The sequence below is a fragment of the Pocillopora verrucosa genome, chromosome 13 (genome assembly GCF_036669915.1).
Source record: "Pocillopora verrucosa isolate sample1 chromosome 13, ASM3666991v2, whole genome shotgun sequence".
NCBI lineage: Eukaryota > Metazoa > Cnidaria > Anthozoa > Scleractinia > Pocilloporidae > Pocillopora > Pocillopora verrucosa.
Window position 1 is genome coordinate 16,487,631 of NC_089324.1, and position 18,837 is coordinate 16,506,467.

The 18,837-nt window shown below is 36.3% G+C and overlaps 3 protein-coding genes and 1 long non-coding RNA gene across 5 annotated transcripts in view; 1 reads left to right on the top strand and 3 right to left on the bottom strand.

Moving 5' to 3' along the window:
- Positions 1-4,937, bottom strand: part of LOC136277659 (EGF-like repeat and discoidin I-like domain-containing protein 3) — a gene marked incomplete at its 3' end in the record, with an annotated part of 5,172 nt that extends 235 nt beyond the window's left edge. Inside the window, exons 1-5 of the mRNA XM_066160046.1 lie at positions 4,817-4,937; positions 4,643-4,668; positions 3,938-4,022; positions 1,669-1,988; positions 541-679 (exon numbers count right to left, since the gene is read on the bottom strand). Of these exons, the coding sequence (XP_066016143.1) occupies positions 541-679; positions 1,669-1,988; positions 3,938-4,022; positions 4,643-4,645 (547 nt within the window). The remainder of the gene's footprint in view (positions 1-540; positions 680-1,668; positions 1,989-3,937; positions 4,023-4,642; positions 4,669-4,816) is intronic.
- A 293-nt stretch (positions 4,938-5,230) lies between these two features.
- LOC131794656 (inhibitor of growth protein 1-like) lies at positions 5,231-13,973 on the bottom strand. The gene is made up of 11 exons (XM_059112194.2): positions 13,863-13,973; positions 13,740-13,794; positions 12,279-12,350; positions 12,010-12,167; positions 10,728-10,827; positions 9,820-9,861; positions 9,596-9,719; positions 9,000-9,081; positions 7,844-7,882; positions 7,624-7,685; positions 5,231-6,650 (listed from the first exon to the last, which is right to left on the bottom strand). The coding sequence occupies exons 1-11, from the start codon at positions 13,866-13,868 to the stop codon at positions 6,596-6,598; spliced, it is 795 nt and encodes a 264-aa protein (XP_058968177.1). The 5' UTR covers positions 13,869-13,973; the 3' UTR covers positions 5,231-6,595.
- A 197-nt stretch (positions 13,974-14,170) lies between these two features.
- Positions 14,171-18,837, top strand: part of LOC131794629 (uncharacterized) — a 28,153-nt gene continuing 23,486 nt past the window's right edge. For both annotated transcript variants that reach the window (XM_066160230.1, XM_066160231.1), the window contains exons 1-2: positions 14,171-14,341; positions 14,490-14,641. In XM_066160230.1, coding sequence (XP_066016327.1) covers positions 14,336-14,341; positions 14,490-14,641 — 158 coding nt within the window. In that variant the 5' untranslated portion in view covers positions 14,171-14,335. The remainder of the gene's footprint in view (positions 14,342-14,489; positions 14,642-18,837) is intronic.
- LOC131794667 (uncharacterized) overlaps positions 15,498-18,837 on the bottom strand; it is a 39,238-nt gene continuing 35,898 nt past the window's right edge. The window contains exon 10 of the long non-coding RNA XR_010715978.1: positions 15,498-17,292. This is a non-coding gene — a long non-coding RNA (uncharacterized lncRNA). The remainder of the gene's footprint in view (positions 17,293-18,837) is intronic.

Below are 18,837 nucleotides of genomic sequence, written 5' to 3' on the forward strand. Positions count from 1 at the left end.
TTGGAAAAAAATGGGGATAGTGCCAGGGATCGTGTCCCCTCAACTGGTGCTATCCCAAATACGCAAAAAACAGTCCCCTCCTGCAAATCATGGATACTCTGTTCTCATCAAACGGTTATTTATTATCACAGAAACTCGTTTTGGTTACCGTTCTCTAGAATTGTGTGGAGGGAGGAGAGGCTAAACACCAAAGTTTACCCGTTTGAGTGGGGTGGGGAGAGGTTGTTTGGTACCCAGACCCTCCACGGCCAAGAAGTTGTAACAGTTACAACTAGGATCTAGGTATGAGATAAGGGAGAGAGGGGTGGGGGGGTGTTGAGCGGGAAAGCCGTGATTTCATTACAGTAACAATCAAATAACTTCACACGATCAAAAACGGGAAGCGACCGTTAAACTCCTCTTTAAAATGCTGGATACCTTGTTTTTTGTAATTCAATATAGGACATTTGTCGCAAAATTAACGGTAATTGGTGCGAGAAATGGGGCATTGAAATCGTGCTACAGGTATAGACACTGATGAAGTCTCTTTTTAAACAGTACCTTTGCATCCATAGAGCTCCGCCCTCATGGACATGTGGCCATGGTGAGTTTTCGGACGGAAACGGATATAACGTGCCCTGATGGGTGGATTCAGGTCATGTGCCACTACCGTGTCCTGATCGGTGTTCCCATCAAATTCCTAAACCGTAGGGAAATCGTAGGAAATAATTTAGCTCCTTCTGGTAGTAGGTAATATGATTAATTTTCGCTTGCATTTAATGGCAAATTTTTTTTCGTTCTATCTCGAAAGTTCACGTCTTCTTGAGAGTTCCACTAAATATGAGCGATTAATCCCTAGGTGCATGATATGGAATCAGATGTCCGTCTGTTTTTGGTGAAACGCTCTTAAAGGTCTTTGCCTTTAAAAAGTGATGATGATTGTTTTACCTTGAGACTCTTTTGAACAAAGTCCGTTGAGTAATACGAACTCCATTGAAACGAAGCCCTTTTTAAGTAACTGAGCAACCGATGGAGCGAACGAGCGAACGAGCGAACGAGCGAACGAGCGAACGAGCGAACGAGCGAACGAGCGAACGAGCGAACGAGCGAACGAGCGAACGAGCGAACGAGCGAACGAGCGAACGAGCGAACGAGCGAACGAGCGAACGAGCGAACGAGCGAACGAGCGAACGAGCGAACGAGCGAACGAGCGAACAAGTTAACGAGCCAACGAGCCAACGACCGATCGAAGAAAAGAGCAAACGAACGAGTTAACGACCCACCGACCGACCGACGATCGAACGATCGAGCGAATGGACGAATGAACAAACCGAAGGACGGACGAATGACCGGACAGACGAAATGATCAAACATTTTCGCTCTAAGTCGTTTTTTTTCACGTAACACAGGGTGGATAAACGATCAAACGTCTGCTACTAAAGTAAAATATTCGATGAAAATTATCGATCCAGTAAGAACAGGGAAGGCCATTTAAATTAGATTTGCGAGAGATGGCTAAACCGTCAAACATGCTGTTGGACGGAAATTGTGGCTACGGTCAAATCTCATTTTGAATAGATTCTGCTCTTTCTACCCAAGATACATTAAAACATAGATTCGTTAATGTGAAATCATTTCCCTGCGTATGTTGCGAAGTAAAAAGTTATCAGTTACGCGACCTAACCTTACCTTGTGTGTCGTTTTTCCATGCTCCATGTAATATTGAAAGTTCATTCCATTATCACTGTACTGGAGCTTGTACTTTGTCACCCACTGCCCATACCTTCCCGTCCTTCCTTGAGTGGCAACTCCTGTTATTCTGTGCCTGCTCAGTAGATCAACCTGGAGCCACTGGTTGTCATCATGGGTTCCAGCACACCACGCCCCTGCTTGGTACTCTACGTTTAGTCTACCACTTAAAACGGAGTGCCCAGAGTTATATTCTGAAGAAGCGCTTAGCTGTAAGTCAGTGATCGCTCCGCTTTCCATGCCGAGAGCTCCTTTACAATCTGCAAATGTAATCGGGACAGACCGGGTGGGAGGCAGATTAGATTAAAAACGATATACCTGCCGATGTACAGTAGTTGGGGATTTTAAGCAATCAGGACAGCAACAATGAAGAGGACATCGATCGAAAAACGATATCAACTTTTTATTGTGGATTTTTCGAATGACTGGATGCGTTAACTATCTCTAGTGGTTGCAATGGCTAAACTTCCGAATAATTTAGTCTGGTCGGACACCATTTCAGCTTTAGAAAACTATGAGGCCAATTAACATTATCAAATCAGGAATAATCCGGTAATACCCACCCCCCTCCCACACTCACCGACGCAGCACCACACTCTGAAAAGAAAATTATCCCTTCATTCATTCAGCATAACGTATGTGAACAGCGATGAGTTGACATTTTTCAACAGAAAAGAAAATAACTCTGTTTGAGCAGCAAAGCTTTAAGCCCTTTTCACTCTAACATCAGTATCCAGATTCTCCATGCATACTGTTCTTTATACATTTACTAAGGTGCTGATAGGGAGAATTTGTTTAATAATCAAGAGTTTCTTCAGATGATGATTATTTCCTTATTTTCTCTCAACCTTAACGTTTGATTCAGGGGTGATATTGTAAAGAGAAATTAGATGCTAGTCACTCTTTGCGGTTACAGGGTTAAGCAGGAACAAAATAACTTTACACAAATGGATTATCGAGAGTATAATCCTACTTCAGAATGCCGGATATATATATATAATTTTTGTAATTAAATCTGATGGAACATTTGTTGTAAAATTAACGATGACCCGTGCCTTATCTCGTACCCAGACTTTCCACGGTCAAGCGTTTGTTACATTTTAGTTACACGGTAGGGTCTGGGTAGAGGATTAGTTGGTGCCGGCAATGGAGCACTCATATAAAACTTCGTGTAAGGTATCTGATGAAGTCTCTTTTTAAACAGTACCTTTGCATCCATAGACCTCCACCCTCATGGACATGTGGCTCTGGCGAGTTTTCGGACGAAAACGGATATAACGTACCCTGTTTGGTAGATTCAGGTCATGTGACACTGCCGTATCACTGATTAGGATACGGTAGTGTCACATGACCTGAATCCACCAATCATCTCTTGTTGTTAACAATAGAGTCGTCCCTGCTTTGATTTACGTTTGTAATTACATGATACATCTATTCAAGTGCATTTGAATAAACATCTATTCTATTGTTACAATTGACTAATGAGCCCTGTATCTTTTGCACATTTCTTAATTTTCACAAAAATCCATGATTCAAACGCTGGACAAAATTTATGTGAACGGTTTATCTTGTCGAACAGTCCTTATCATACAACAAAATTTTCTACCGTGAAAACGGTTGGAAGTTTTGGATGGTTAGCCGGCTCTGCCAAATGGTAACGTGCTTTAAGTCCAGGTAAAAGAGCTTCGAAGAAGCGAAGTTTTTTGACTACTTTTACATCCCGACATGAGAGCAAACCTGATTCCTAAAGGCGGCCTAAAACCGAAAAAAAAATCTGAAGACAGACCAAAATAATTCTGTCTTGATCAAATCTAAGTTAATTCTTGGTTATCGCCGATCATGGGACAGAAAAAAATGCTTTACATGCTACGTAACTAAGCTACAGTCAAAATATCTGACCCGAAAACATAATCAGTCCATAATTTGATGATGTTTAATTATTTTGTGTCATTTATTAATTTTAAGTCCTTAAAATGGTTGATAAGATTCCCAGATTCCCTGGGTCAATGAGTTAGCGAGCGAACACGTGAGCAAGGAAGTTCAATGAAACTTCTTGTAAAATATCATGAAAAAAAATTAAGCGTGTGTCTTGAATCTATCTAAGAAGCTTTTCATAATAAAATAGAGTATTTTGTGGTTTTCCCTGTATCTTCAACGTCCACTTGGTTAATCAAATAAACTTGTTTTTGTTATTGTCATTTTTACTCACCCAAATATCCTGAAGCAGCAGATAAAACAAACCACTGAAATTCCATGAAAAGCAACGAGAGGAGCTTCCAAAGATGAGCCATCGCCTGTTGAATGTTAAAACAAATTTTTTTTCGTATACGTACGCCTAATATGCGGAAAAGTTATACGAAAAAGCTAAATTAGAATGAATTAGCATATAACAAAAGCAAACGGCAGTAGCATCTATATCTTTATGTAATTTTTGGAATCGATTGAACATTTGGCTTTTTCCTCTCAGTTTTTGCTTTTTTCTACGAAAATGTTATCACGATTAGATATAAATCGGCTACTTTATCAATGCAGGTGCATTATGTGTGCTGTGTGTGATGTAGAGGTCGGTTGTAGGTTATAAATCTTCGCGCCAAAAACGCAAACGCGCTGAGCATCAAATAGACCTTTTTAGCTTTTCTGTTTTGTTTACCCATTTCAGGTCATGGGATAATAAACTAGAGAACTGTTTATTTCAAATTTCCACTTATTCACGTGAACATTTACGTATAATTTACAATAGATAAAGCTGGCAAATCCCCTGAACCTGAAATGGGTAAACATAACATACAAGCTGACGAGATATACTGAATGCCACAAGAACCAGCCAGCTACGCCGGCCTTTTATGAGCGAGCAAAAAAATTCATCATGGAGAAACTAAAAAAAAAAAAGAAAGCAAAAATGAGATTTACTTACCATTATAGCTTTAGATTCCAAAACTGCTAAAATCAATAGTGGATAAAACACTAAAGTTACCTTTAAGTTTTCGACATCGGATAACAAATGGTTATGAAGTCTAAGAAAGACACCTTGAATAATATTGACGATCTAGCTTTTTTTTCTCTAAAAATCATTAAAATTTTTCATCACCTTACTTAATGTGTCGAATGGTAAGTCTTATGGGCGTTTCAAGATATTAATAAATCCATTTAATGAGTTCCACTCGCAATACCAAGTGTGAACACTACTCGCGCGTTGCATACTTTGCTTCATTGAGTAACACCTGCCTGAAAATCTTTGCCCGGCGGCTCGACGATAGACAACCAAAAAATAATGATAGAAGAATAACAAATAATAGAAAATAATTAGTAAAATCGCATGCCTCGAAACTAGATTGATCCCCATCTTCAAAGTATCGTAAGAAAGTAAGTTGTCTACTCCGACTGCCGCCCTTTACGCAACTTTAACAACGATCTTGACCTCAATTATCATCGGACACTCTTATGAATTGGTTCATTTGTGTATGTTTATCATATTTTGTGCACTGATTAAAGACACAAAGAATATTTTTTCACTTTCATTGCGTGCAGTAAACATCCATATATAAGTGTAAAACCAGCGACACCCCTTAACTGGTCTAATTAAATTTAACATGGTATGACAATTAGCTACTCTCGAACTGGTTAACACAGTGAAAGTAATTAAGCAAGAACACAAAAAGAAAAACAAAACCTCACCAGTTTACATGGGCTAGCAACTGCATCTTGTCTGAAGGTTAAGAATTAATACTAACAAAGCCAGGAAAAAATTAAACATTTCATTGAGGTATGTGTTATATTTCACGTTACCAAACAACTTCTAATTTTTACAATTTACAATATTACATATAATTGCTTTCCGATACAAAACAGTATGGGCACCAAGCAAACAGTTCTGGTAGGAACAAGCGAGAGCTTACGGCAGCCATCCCGAAAAAAAGGGGCTTGAAAATTGAGTCCACGGTTTTAGCTACCAGCGCTCCGAAGCATCACGTGGTATCACTTCAAAGTCATCCCTTAAGTCTCATGAGAAGAACAGAGAACGAAAGGACTATTGGTGGTTGGCATGACAGTGATGTAGTCACATGAGATCAAAACCAAGGGGTCACCCCTTGTCAAGAGTCTTGACACGACAATGGACCTGGTCTTTACAACTTTGAAACTCATGATAGCTTTAACAAAGGAATATTCGCCAAAAACTACGCTTCTTTACCAACAAAAGGTCGACCCTCAAACAAGCCGCACATCACAAACTTTATAATTTAAGATATCACTTTTAGGAGAAACAACACTAACCGAGTAGCCATTTTGTTTTTTCTGTGATTAGCTCTGCAATAGCCTTTAATAAGCTCAGCAAATGATGGCCTGGTGAAGTCTGTTGCTCTTGTTTTTCAAAGCTTGCCATTAGCGGCCTATTTTTCCCGCGCTTTCCTCCTTTGCCCGCGCTCACCGCAAGGTCGCGCAAACGCTTGATTTCAACTATTCCCGCCAGAAGTTCCAAAGATGCCATTAACGTAAAGACATAAACTTATTTCGATGGGCACTATATCTTAAAATACTTAATAACACTACAAATTTATCTACGTGTATTTTCATAGTGATAAAACAAGTGCAAGTAAATGTTAAATAAATACTATAGAAATCTAGATACAAATAACGCTAACTAAAACCAAAGAACTGCATATAATTCTATCACAAGATGATTTAGTTATCCGAAATAAAGTAACATCCTTGAATTGACTATCGAAAACATCTAAATTTTTTCTCTAAGATAAAGAAGTTTTCCTTAATTGCAGCTGATGGCTTAGAGAAGAATATTCTTCAAAGGGTTCCTCTAGGAGTCAAATAAAAAGTTCAAATTCTGCAGTATTCACAAAGACAATCCAGACGATTATCTCAGACAGCTTCTCTCTCTCTTCCGTTCGTTTGTGCATTTGGGGCAGTACCTTGAAAGAAAGCATGGGCAGTTAGTGATATCCGTAATTCCAATATTCAACGGATTCAGTCAATTCCTACGAGCTGCGACTTTCTTTTCTTTCAATTTAAGCCATCTTTACAAACATGTAACTCTCTCCACAGTTAAGATAATTTGGTTTAATCAACTGAGTTGATGATACAAATTGGCCACCATAAAGAGTTTCTTAAGCTGACGTTTCTAGCGTTAGCCTCTTCATCAGAGCAAATACAGCAATTGTTTGTTGTGTGGGGTTCATATACAGAAAGATGGAGCAACGCTATTGGCTGGAACATGGCAACCACAAGCTTACATGGGTAGTAATAGGGCCCCTTCCCAACCACCTTTATTCATTAATTTTATCCTTTTATTTTATTGTGCCAATATATATAATATAAAGATGAAACAATTTTTAATAGAAAAAATCCGAGCCCCAGATGGGACTTACTACAATTTGCAAAAATTGATGAAGAACAAAATTAGCGCGGAAACCTGATGACAATTATTAAGGCTTGGAAGCTTAGGTTCCCACACAAGTAGTAGATAACAGATAGAACAAAATAATGTGTTAACAAGCCATATAATAGTCTGTAGTCCATAGTTGAATTAGAAGTTACTGAAAATAACAATTTTAACTTTTTTTCTTAAAGGATTCCAGAGATGAAGAGCTGGTGATCTCTGGAGTAAAAGAGTTTAAAAACTTTGAATCTTGATAGAAAATGGAAAACTACCGAATATTTGTTCTTCATAAAGGTACACAAAAGGGGTTGGCACGCCTTATGTATTGTAGCCGTGGATTTAATTGTTTCTCATGAATACATTTTTTAAAATTTTTTGAGGGAGGATAGATTTTTTGAATGAGAGCATTTATTGACCAAACTGTACCAAATGAACGTCATGAAATTTAAGTGAGTGATAGGAAACTTAGGCTACTACGGCAGACATTCTATCAAAGACAAACTTACCATTTTCCTTTTGGTTTGGTAGTGAGTCCCACGCACTGAAAATGAAACCATTCTATGGGACACTGTTGAAAAAAGTGGTAAAAGAATAGTAAACATCAGGTTTCTTTGATAAAATAATATTAAAAAGCTGGTGATTCTAGTCTCTCCCACCATTTCTTGAATTTTTTAAAATCAAATTTAACAAAAATGTCACATAAATATAATAGAAGTAAAGGTTTACCTCTTCATTATCACACCCAATCATTTCTCCAAATGAAACCTGTACAGAAAGAAACATCATAAAGTTAGTTACACAGATTGGCAAGGCAACGCTCTCCATATTACAGTGTTACAGTAAAATAACAGCTTATCAAAATGAAGTCTTAACCCTTTACTTCCAAGATCTCATAAGTAATTCTCCCTACTGTCTGCCATGCAATTCATATCATGTTAGTTAGAAGCATTTGGAATTAGATCAACCAATGTTCTGCACTCTTCTGATACGAAGTTAGCTCGATTTAGCGTGGGAATCCTCATCGCCCTTTATTCAGTAAGTCAATCATAGCTAGCAACCGCTGAGAGACTGGGCATGAGCAGAAGGAAAAACAATCTTTCTCTGCTGCCCTTGTTTTATGTCAGAAACGTTTTAAACGTTTTTAGTTTTTAAAATACAAGGGAAAACCTTGTGAGCCAGGAATAACGCCTTACTGAATTGCAATTAGCTTCCTTTTTCTTTGTCTAAGACCCAAAGGTCCTAAGGTGTCATTTTAATGTTGGCAATTATGTAATTTTGCTGATTCATTTTTGACAGGTGACTACTAAAATTGTCATTTTACGCCAACATTTAATTGGAATAAAGTAGTGGAAACTGTTGGTAGATTCCAAGTCCAATCTTCTCTGGTGACTTTTGCAACCCTCATTTGCACATTACGACGTGCAAATTAACTAATAATCCCCTAATTGACACTTTCTTTTTTCTCATCACTTGCTTGCTTGACATTGTATTGATAGTGTGAGGAGAATATCTGTCTTAGTCACTTGTGGGAGTTAAAATCCCATCATTTACATACACTTGACGTCTATCCAGCAGTGGTGAACACAAATGGTCCTGATACTCATTTTCATGGCTTCATAGTAAACAAAAAATACCTGGCAGTGCAGGCTAATCAACTTAACCTTTTGACCATAAGAGTGACAAGCATCTAATTTTTCCTCACAACAACATCCTTGAATCACATATTGAGGTCATGAGAATGAAGGAAATGATCACCAACTAAAGAAGTACTTGATCATAAAACAAATTATCCTTGTCAGCACCTTAGGAAATGTATAGAGAACAGTAAGGAGAATATGCATACTGATGTTAGGGTGTAAAGGGTTAAAGAACAATTTCATACCTGATTACACAAACAGTATGTGGGTTCATTTGGATCGATTGGATACTCAGGTGTAGGTGAGTCTTGATTCTTTGATTTTCCCCTAAAGTTAAGAAAATCATGGTAACTTTAGTCAAATAATAGAAATTTAGAAGTGGGGATGGCTCTTTGGCAAGAGTGCTTGCCTCCCACTGCTGTGGCCTGGATTTGATTCCCAGACCTGTTGTTACATGTGGGTTGAGTTTGTTGCTGTTTGTTCTCTGGTTTTCCTCCTTCCATAAAAACTAAGATTCCATATTCCAATTTGACCTGGAAACAGTGGACAAGAAGAGCCACCTAGTGGAATGTCTACTGCTAAATTTCCATTATTTATAATAAATATTTATAGCAACTTAAATACTGAGCCATCAAATTTACTCTTTTTTAAATTAGGACACATGATTGATATCACAACATTTCCTAGATATTTTTGCAACTGAATGTGCATCAAGAATTTTAATAAATTGGTCATCAGAGTTGTGAGGGAATTAACCCATATTTAATGCCATGACTGTAGATCTATTGTTCAATAATTCTTAACTTAACCTCACAAAAATATGATGCACACTACAACTTACTTTCTATTGGTCTTTGCCTTCTTCTTGACAGGCTTGACCACCTCTGAGCCTCCTGCCCCACTTGACCCACCTCTGCCCTCTGAGTCACGCTCGTGTTTGTCATGGTTACGCTGCCGTCGATTTCCTACCAAAAGAAATATCATCAAATTTAGTCAGAATGATGGCAGTTGGTTAGCAAAGCTGTCTCTTCAGTAGTGTCCAAAAGAATGTTTACAGTGACTTACTTTTCGTCTTCTCGGGTTTTGAGTGGTGCTCTTCTAGAATGGCTGACAGAAAGACAAAACAATTCAAATAAGAAATGGCAAGAACCTTAACTGCAAAGAATTCAGTACCCTTGGTAACAGTGAAAGTTTAAGTTTTGTCCCTTAACCCCTTAACTCCCAGAAGTGATCAACATTAAACTTCTCCCTATAATATCCTTACATTATCCAGCAAACAGGTAATGAGAATATTAAAACTTATCAGGTAGAAGTTGTTATCTTGATCTAACACCAAATTCTGGTTACTAATTTACAAGGAAATGTGTAGGAACAAGAGGGGAGAATTAACAATCAGATCTTAGGAGTTTAAGGGTTAAGAACTTCACCCTTCTTAAGTTCCTATTTTCTACCAAGAAATAGATAAATGAGTTGATGGGCTGAATCAAATTAACCCATTTGCTCCCAAGATCTCATTAGTAATTCTCCCTAAACAATCCCTATGATGATAATTAGAGAATTTGGAATTGAATCAACTCATAATCCCCTCATTGATATACTTTTTAACTCTCATCACTTTTCTGCTTGATGTTTTATCAAAACTGTAATGAGAACTTATCTTTGGTCACTCATATAGTTAACCCTTGAACTCCCAAGATATGATTGTTAATTCTTGCCTCTACCTGTACACATTTCCTTGTAAAACTGTTAGGAGAATTTAGTGTTAGATCAAGATAAAAACTTCTACCTGATAAGTTTTAATATTCTCATTACCTGTTTGCTGGATAATGTAAGGATATTATACAGAGAATATCCATGTTAATCACTTCTGGGAGTTAAAGGGTTAAATTAAAGATAAATGACTTGATAGGGTTAAATCACATTAAAAAGTTATGAATTCATAAAAGCTGAGATGACAGTTAATATAATAGTACCTGGCTGAACGTCAGGTTTTAAGAGAGGTGGCATGTCGTCATTCCTGTACGTGTCCAGGTTTTCCACATCTACTTCGATTTGTCGAGTACGAGTATCCACCTGCACACGTGATTAACAAAATTCAAATAAATGACCATAAATATATAAGAAAATCAGTTCACGTACCAGTATATTATTTTCATATATTCATAGTCATTTATTCATCACTTCAAGGGTTCGTTTAAATCCAACATAATGACCAGCTCCCAGTTGACTTGTCAGCTCAGTTGGTAGTGCACTGCACCACTATCACAGAGGTCAAGGGTTCAAATCCCATACAGGCCTGAATTTTTTCAGGCCTTATTTTCACTACTACTTCACTAGTGTTCATTACTGAAAAGTTTGCTTTCATGTTCAAAATTTAAATTATAAGTTGTTTAATGAGTAACTTCTTCTTTAAAAAAAGACATTAATCCATGAATGTAATAAGAACACAGACAGAAACTATCTGGTGGAAGGTGATATTGTGATATAACAGGAAATTCTTTTAAGACTGTCTTTTACCCTTAATATAGCATTTTTCCCTTTTGAATGTAACTTTTAAGACATTCTCACACAGTGTTCTCCCTCATTTTACGCATGACAGGTAAAATAAATTTTCGAACTGGTAAAGCAATCCTTTTACCTGTTGAATTTTCAAGAATTCCAAGCAATTTTAAATGGTAATAAGAGGTACTACAGGCAGTAAATGTTACCGGTTCTGTCTGAAAAGGAGAACACTGCTCACAGATCAAAACTTTCTAACTCCAAACTGACCAAGTAAGATTGCAAATGTTAACAATTAACCCTTTAGCTCCCATGAGTGACCAAGACAGAATTTCTCCTTAAAATATCAATACAACGTCAACCAGATAAGTGATAGGAATAAAGAAAAATATCAATTTGGGGATAATTAGTTGATCCAATACTAAAATCTCTGAACTAACATTATAAGAATTGTATGGTTGACAGTAAGGAGAATTACAAATTAGAATTGGGAGTTAAAGGGTTAATGATTTATTAGCCCCTAATGGTGAGAAAGTCTGTTTTAAGTGGAAAAACATGGCAGGATTGGTCACAAAAGGATGTAATTAGCTCTTCAAAAATAAATTTCCCAGATTTTAACTTCAAAAACATGGAAACAATGATGGTGAGACATGTATAAGGGACTGTGGATAATTTCCAGGGACTGTTGATTCCTCAGCTTTCTTAGCAAGACTGTATTAAATTGCAAACACTTCTTATAAGTCAGTAACAGCTCACCAAGTCCATCATGTTTCCAACCAGCTGCAGTTTATCATCCCCATATTCCTGACTTCTGATAAGTCGTCTTTGAATTTGAATCAAGCATTTCCTCCTGGCTGCTGGCTCTTTTTCTTTAAAGTAACTGTTGATAAGCCTTTCAATTTCTTTAAGCCTCTCTGAAACATTGAAAACATAACACTTTTATACCTAAAAAATTTAAAAAATGAGGAAAACTTAACACACAAGTATTTAGATCATCTGGTCCAAATCTTATGCTGCTAACAAACCCTGATAATGAAGATCCAGCTCTCTCATCTGAGAAATATTCCTTTGCATATCATCAGGTAGAGATTCTACACCTACAGTTAACAAAACAAAAAAAGAAAAAGAAAAAGAAAAATGTTTTATCAAGGCTTTTTTTAAGTTATCCAAAGGATGTAGCAAAGTACCCCATATCATGTCTAGTAGACATGAATTTTTGAAAATATCCTGCCTTCCAATCGATGGTGAGGGTAGTATGGAGAAGTTGTAACCCAATCTTTGGGTTCAAAGGGTTAATTTGTTTCTGGGAATCAGCTGTTTTTCTGTTGGGCTGTTCTTACAACATCTACCCTGATCTGGAAGTTCATGGCCTCCACTTCAATGAAAAAGAAAAAAAAAATGTTTTGCCCTCTCAAATGTTACCCTTCCACAAGTGATTAACTTGCAACTTCTCCCTATAATATCCCTACTTTATTCAGGAAATAGATTATGGGAATATTTAAACATATCAGTTAGAAGTTGCTATTTTGATCTATGACCAAATTCTCATAACTTTTCCAAGGGAAATGTGTTGCAGCTGAAGAGTAGAATCAATAATCAGATCTTCCAAGCTTAAGGGTTAAAAACAACTGAGCCAAATTTATGAGAATTGATGCCAACATGGAAATTGCTCTTTTCATCCCCTTGATCAAGGGAGAAAAATGAGAAAATCAAAGATCTATGTTTAAAGTTATTGTCTCTCTTCCTGTCTGCTTTTAGTTTGGATTTGTGTTTTCAATCAGAATAATTTTGAACCAGGTTTCTCGTCTACTAAGAATTTGGAATAGGAGTTGATATACAAAATACAGCAAAACTCAGCAAGATCTTGTTTATACACACACTGAAGGTCCCTGCTCATTTACATGTGGACGTAAGCTGACGTATCGCAAGATATCATGCACATGTAATTTCTTGGAAAAACGTAAATATTAAGAAATCCGAAACGAGGAACACTAGAGATAATAAAGGTTTGTTGAAATCTCATGAGGTAATGAGCCACTTCAGATTATATTTGCGGTAATGCCAATGCTCACGCCTTTAAGAGATCACGTACAAAATTGCATGACAATCACAGCACAAATCTTCGCTTTGACGTCACGGTTGTAACAAAATCGCATGTTCGAAATATGTGCACATATTTTACCTAAGGTCACGACGAGATATGAAACTTGGTCAAATTAAAAATAAACGAGCAACGGAAGCTATCAAATACTGAAAGCGGGTTCAAACAGGTTATAATTGTTGAGAAGTTCCGTTTTAGATCCGTTCAAGGTTGACTGGTCCTAATATAGTGTGTGAGGAATAATAGGCACGCTGGAGCGAGTAAATCTCAGTGTCTGCCTCGAGAAACATGTATATTTTTAACACTATTTCCAGTCAAGATAATATGGCTTTTTACACTTGATGGATTGGTTAACAATGTTTCAAAAAGGAACAATTTAACTCACAATCTAGGTAGTTCTCAACGTAGGTTGCTGTGGCAGAAATCGCGGACTCACTTGACTGCAAAACAAAAACACATAACTCGTTTTCGTCGATTTAATACGCACTAATAATCTTGTGGTACTTACCGTCATTTCTGCAGCATAGTAATCTTGTAAAAGATTAAAAAAATCAGGGAATTTTCCCTCCAAAAACGATATAGATTTAGCGACGCGTACAAACAACTTACAGCTTAGCAGCCAAGCTTCTGACATTTTATTTCCGGTAGTCGAGTGCAAGTTTTGATTCGCTGATCAATAAGGGAACAGGAAGTACATTGGTTACAAAATTGTTATTTGCGGTTCCGCCCTAATTCAGAGGACAAAGAACTTTCATGTGATTTTGACAACAGTTTGACATTTGATTAAAATATGTTGGTTTCTGTCACGTACGCATACTAGATTTGGGTAGAACTTTCCCAAAAAGCGATTTACTTTGTTGAACAATCCTTGTGAAGATCGGAAGTAGGTTCGCGGTGATATCATTGCCATTCTTCCCTGACGGAGTTAATTTTGTTAAGATTCCCTAGAGAAAAGCAACAAATCTGCCGGGAATTTCTCAAATGTTTGTAAGTGACCAACTTTTGATAACATGTGCACATAATCTCAAGTTCCTACTTGTTATGATCGTTCGATCATTAATGGCGATTGTTAAAATTCTCCTCCTTATGGCTGATTTTTCCCTGAATTGTTGGCCTTTATTGTTATGTTTTGTAGAACTCGAAAAACTCTCCCACAGCAAAAGACGTGGATATTGGGCTGATGCAGCTAAGAATCCTTGAACCTAACGAAAAGGAAACGCAGAAGCCCTCGAAGAAGAAAATGGCTCCTGGAACCTCAAGGCGCCGGAAGAAATCTAGATATAAGAGGTGTGTAATTTCTTAATTTTCTTTTAATGCTTTAACAACTCAAATAATGGTGGATGAAAATAATGGGTTTTGAAATTAGGCTCTCCCCCTTATTATTTCATTTTATTGTTTTTGGTGGTTGCTCAAACAGCCAGAAATCTTCAAACATTTCCTCTGCACACAGTGTACATCGATGTGGCTTGCATTTTGTAGGACTGAACTTGTCGAACCACGCTTGAAAAGCTTTACTTCAGCTGACTCATGTATATTCTTTTACGAGGACATTTATTCCCTTTTGGGATTAAAAGACTGAAGAAAAAAAAGAAGTAAAACTTCTGCTCTGCAGTAAAGAGTTTGTGAGGTTTACAGGAAGTGAAGTTGCATAATTACCGACTGTTACTGTAAGAGGTGTCAAAACAAGCTTACGTATTTTGAATTCGTTCGCGTTGTAATCATATTATGACGCAGTCGTTACAAGAGTCAATTTTAAAAACGTTTTGAAGTTATTGGGGTGGTTGGTTAAAAAAAATTCCAAACTTTTAACTCTGCCTGATAATATTTTTTGCTGAAAATACGTTGTCGGCATGACATGTATCAAATTATAGATGACCATGCATTTATCTTTATAAATAGAAAATTCTTGATCTTTGCTACAGAAGTGCGTAGGAGTGACTGACGATAGAAAAAAAATCCCAAGTTTTGTATTAATGATGTCAAATCAGCAAATCATCTGCATTTCTTTCATTCTTTGTAGCTTCCAACCGACAAAGTATTTTCCATACTTATAAATTAGTCATGATAATCCAAGAAAAGTAGAAAGTAATAAAAAGCGCAAAGGTGGGCATACACTAGGGTTCATTTCCATTTTTAGATTAAAAATTCATGAGTCGTTGAGGAGAATACGAAAATAAATAAAATTAAACTATAATAAATACACAAACAGAAAGAGTTGATCTAACTAGAACATACTATTTAACTGATTGAAGGCAAACCATTTGGCCACATATTAGGAGCTTCTAGTCCTAAGGGGTTGAATTAAGGACTGATAAATTTAAGTGGAAGTGAGCAAAGTTAAATGATGAAATGGAAGTGACACCACAAGCTCTTAAAATAAACAAGAGATAAGACAACACTCCTTTATTTATGAACCCACACAAGTACGGAAAGGACAATGATTGTTTGTACCAACTGGTTTGAAGGTATAGATTTCACCATATGTTCGTAAAAAAATTAAGCGCAGTCCTGTGTGCTCTGTAATTAGATATGATGATGGAAAAAGCTGTTTTGTTGTCATTCAGATCTGAAACAGGTGTAAAAAAATCACTAATAGTGCTATAGGCATATAGAGTATCTCCTTCAGATAAAAATAAATGAAATGAATTGCAATGTAGACACTGCAGCAATAATATTAAAAGGTTAACATTTCAGTCTTCTTCAGGACAAATGTTCTTCACAAAGATGTAATTTTTACTATTATACCTTTCAGACCTCCTGTTTATTCTTCCAGTAAATTTTTTTGTGTTTATTATCATCAATATTTAACACAGCATTTCTTTCATACACACTAGTTGACTATTAATCATTGTTCATGTTGTATTGGCTTGTATTGACCCTTTTCTTTCCTAGAGCTGATCAAAATGGAATTGCTCCGCCCATTCACCTTAATCCTTTGACACCCAAGATCTTGTTAGTAATTCTCCTTACTGTCTGCCATACAGTTCTTGTGATGTTAGTTTGGAGAATTTGGTATTGGATAAGCTAATAATCCCATAATTAATATTTTTCTTTATTCCCATTACTTGTCTGCTTGATATTGTATTGATATTTTGGGGAGAAATTCTGTCTTGGTCAATCATGGGAGTTAAAGGGTTAAATTCTCTAAGAAGAAAGGAGATGAAAAAAAAGAAAAACGTCAACTAGGGTACGTTATTGAATGTCGTACCAAATTCTCCAGGCTAAAATTAGATGAAGTGTATGACGGACAGTAAGGAGAACTGATAAGAAGATCTTAGTAATAAAAGTGTCAAAGAATTTGAATGTACTACAACTATATGACGTAACCTCCGCAGCCTGTAATTTGCTTTACAAAATACGTCAGAAGTCTGAACACTTTTTAACTTCCTTTGTGGTATGATAATTGGATTGAAAAGCTTTCAGTTTTGTTAGTTACAATGTACAAACTACCAAGGTCACTGCTTCAAGCTCAAGGTTTACAGAAGTCGTAACACTTTTTAACTTCCTTTGTGGTATGATAATTGGATAGAAAAGCTTTCAGTTTTCCTAGTTACACTGTACAAAATGCCAAGGTCACTGCTTCAGCTCAAAGTTTCCTTTTGGCAATGAAAAATGTAAAAAAAAAGGGGATTGGAATTTAACTTAACACTTACACATCTGAGGAGAAAAAAGCAACAAAACTCAACTTAACAAATAACTTTTCATAGAAAATATTCCACTGAGTTTGACTCTAGATCACAAAAATTAAAAAAATGAAACTAACAGTGAGAACTTACTACGTGATTGCGGAAAATAATTTGTCAATTTGCCACTTTTTGCTAAGAATTAGAGGATACAATTTTTTTATTCACTATGGTGACCATAATAATCACAGCTTGAATTGCATGCTTCTAGCATCACAGTGGTCTTCTCGATTGATCAATGTTGCATGGTTACACCTGTGCGAAGAGTAGGAGTATGATGGGATTAGAGAGAGAAGACAAACAAGATCTCCACTATTAAGATTCCAAGCTATAATTATTTTAAAAATCTTTGGACTCCTGAGTGTGACTAGCATCTAATTTCTCCTTAGAATATCAACCGCGATTCAAACCCTAAGGTCGAGAAAATCTAACTTAAGAAGCTCTTGATTGAGTGACACATTCTCCTTGTTAGTACGAAAGGAAAATGATAGAAACCAGTGTGGAGAATATTTACACAAATGTCAGTGTTAGGGTTAAAACTAAATGCCATGCTTGGATTAAAGGTTTAAGAGTCTGGTTGATTTTGTTTAGTGGGAGAGAGGGATTTTAATTAACATTCACATTCACGGAATTCCCCAACAGCATGATCAAGATAAAAGCTCCAAAAAGAAGGAAATAACTAGCTAGAAATTGTTTTGGTTTGAATGCGCAAGTCTAAGTTATTCCTAATTCCAGCACATTACGGGAGAAAATGAAAATTATTGCTCAAATGAACATTCACAGCAAGTCATATGCCAATCAACTTTACTTTATGTTTTTTTTTTGTAATAGATTATAAAAAGCACAATCTGAATTATTTTTAGCAAGTGAACAGCTTCTTTCATTTTTTAAATATTTTCAAAGTAAACAGTTCACCATGAATTATCATTGCATAATTTGAGAAAGGTCAAAAATGAAATATCTCAAATGATGTAGCTTTTATCATGCAGAAAACTCCTCTAACACATGTCATCAAATCTGTTGAGAGGGAAAGTTTTGTTTTGGTATGTTACTTTCGTGAGTCTCCAGAACTCACAGACTATAGTGTAATCAGATTAGTTGAAGACTCAAACACACTTTGTTTAATCAAAGGCCTCTTTTTAATGTTGAAGTGATATTAATCTACCACTTCTTGTAAGGTTCCAGGAGGGAAGATGAATTCCCCATTTAAGCAAAAGTCAACATTTGACAAGGGAAGCAAGACTATTTTAAAATCTTCCGACATGCTTTCTAGCCTAACACATCATGATCCCAATTTGTACTGTTATGTAACCCTTTCAATTCTAGGAGAGATCAAGAAGGAATTTCCCTTTACAGTATCAATACATTTTCAAGCAGAAAATTGGAGTGAAGGAAAACAAAGTATAAACTAGGGATATTGTTTGATTAAACACTAAATTCTCAGAGCTAAAATGAGAAGAAATGTATGTTACATTGTTGGGAGAACTGATTTAGGGATCTTGAAAGTATTTAAGGATTGAAAAGATTAAGGGGATAAAGCAGTTTTTGAATTAATTCTTAGTTTTAATTACCCACCTCCTCAGGGGAAAAAAAGTGTCTGTGTTTTTAATCTAAATGACCACATTAACATATTTCAGCCATTAAATATATATATATATACCAAAAATAACTTGCATCCTACATAAAAACATATGAAAAAGGGTATCTGTTCATACGTTAAAGAAAATGCAGCAAGTTTTGATAGCAAAATAAAGCCAAATCTTTTCCACTTCTTTTTTACCATGCTACAAGCAGGTTGTT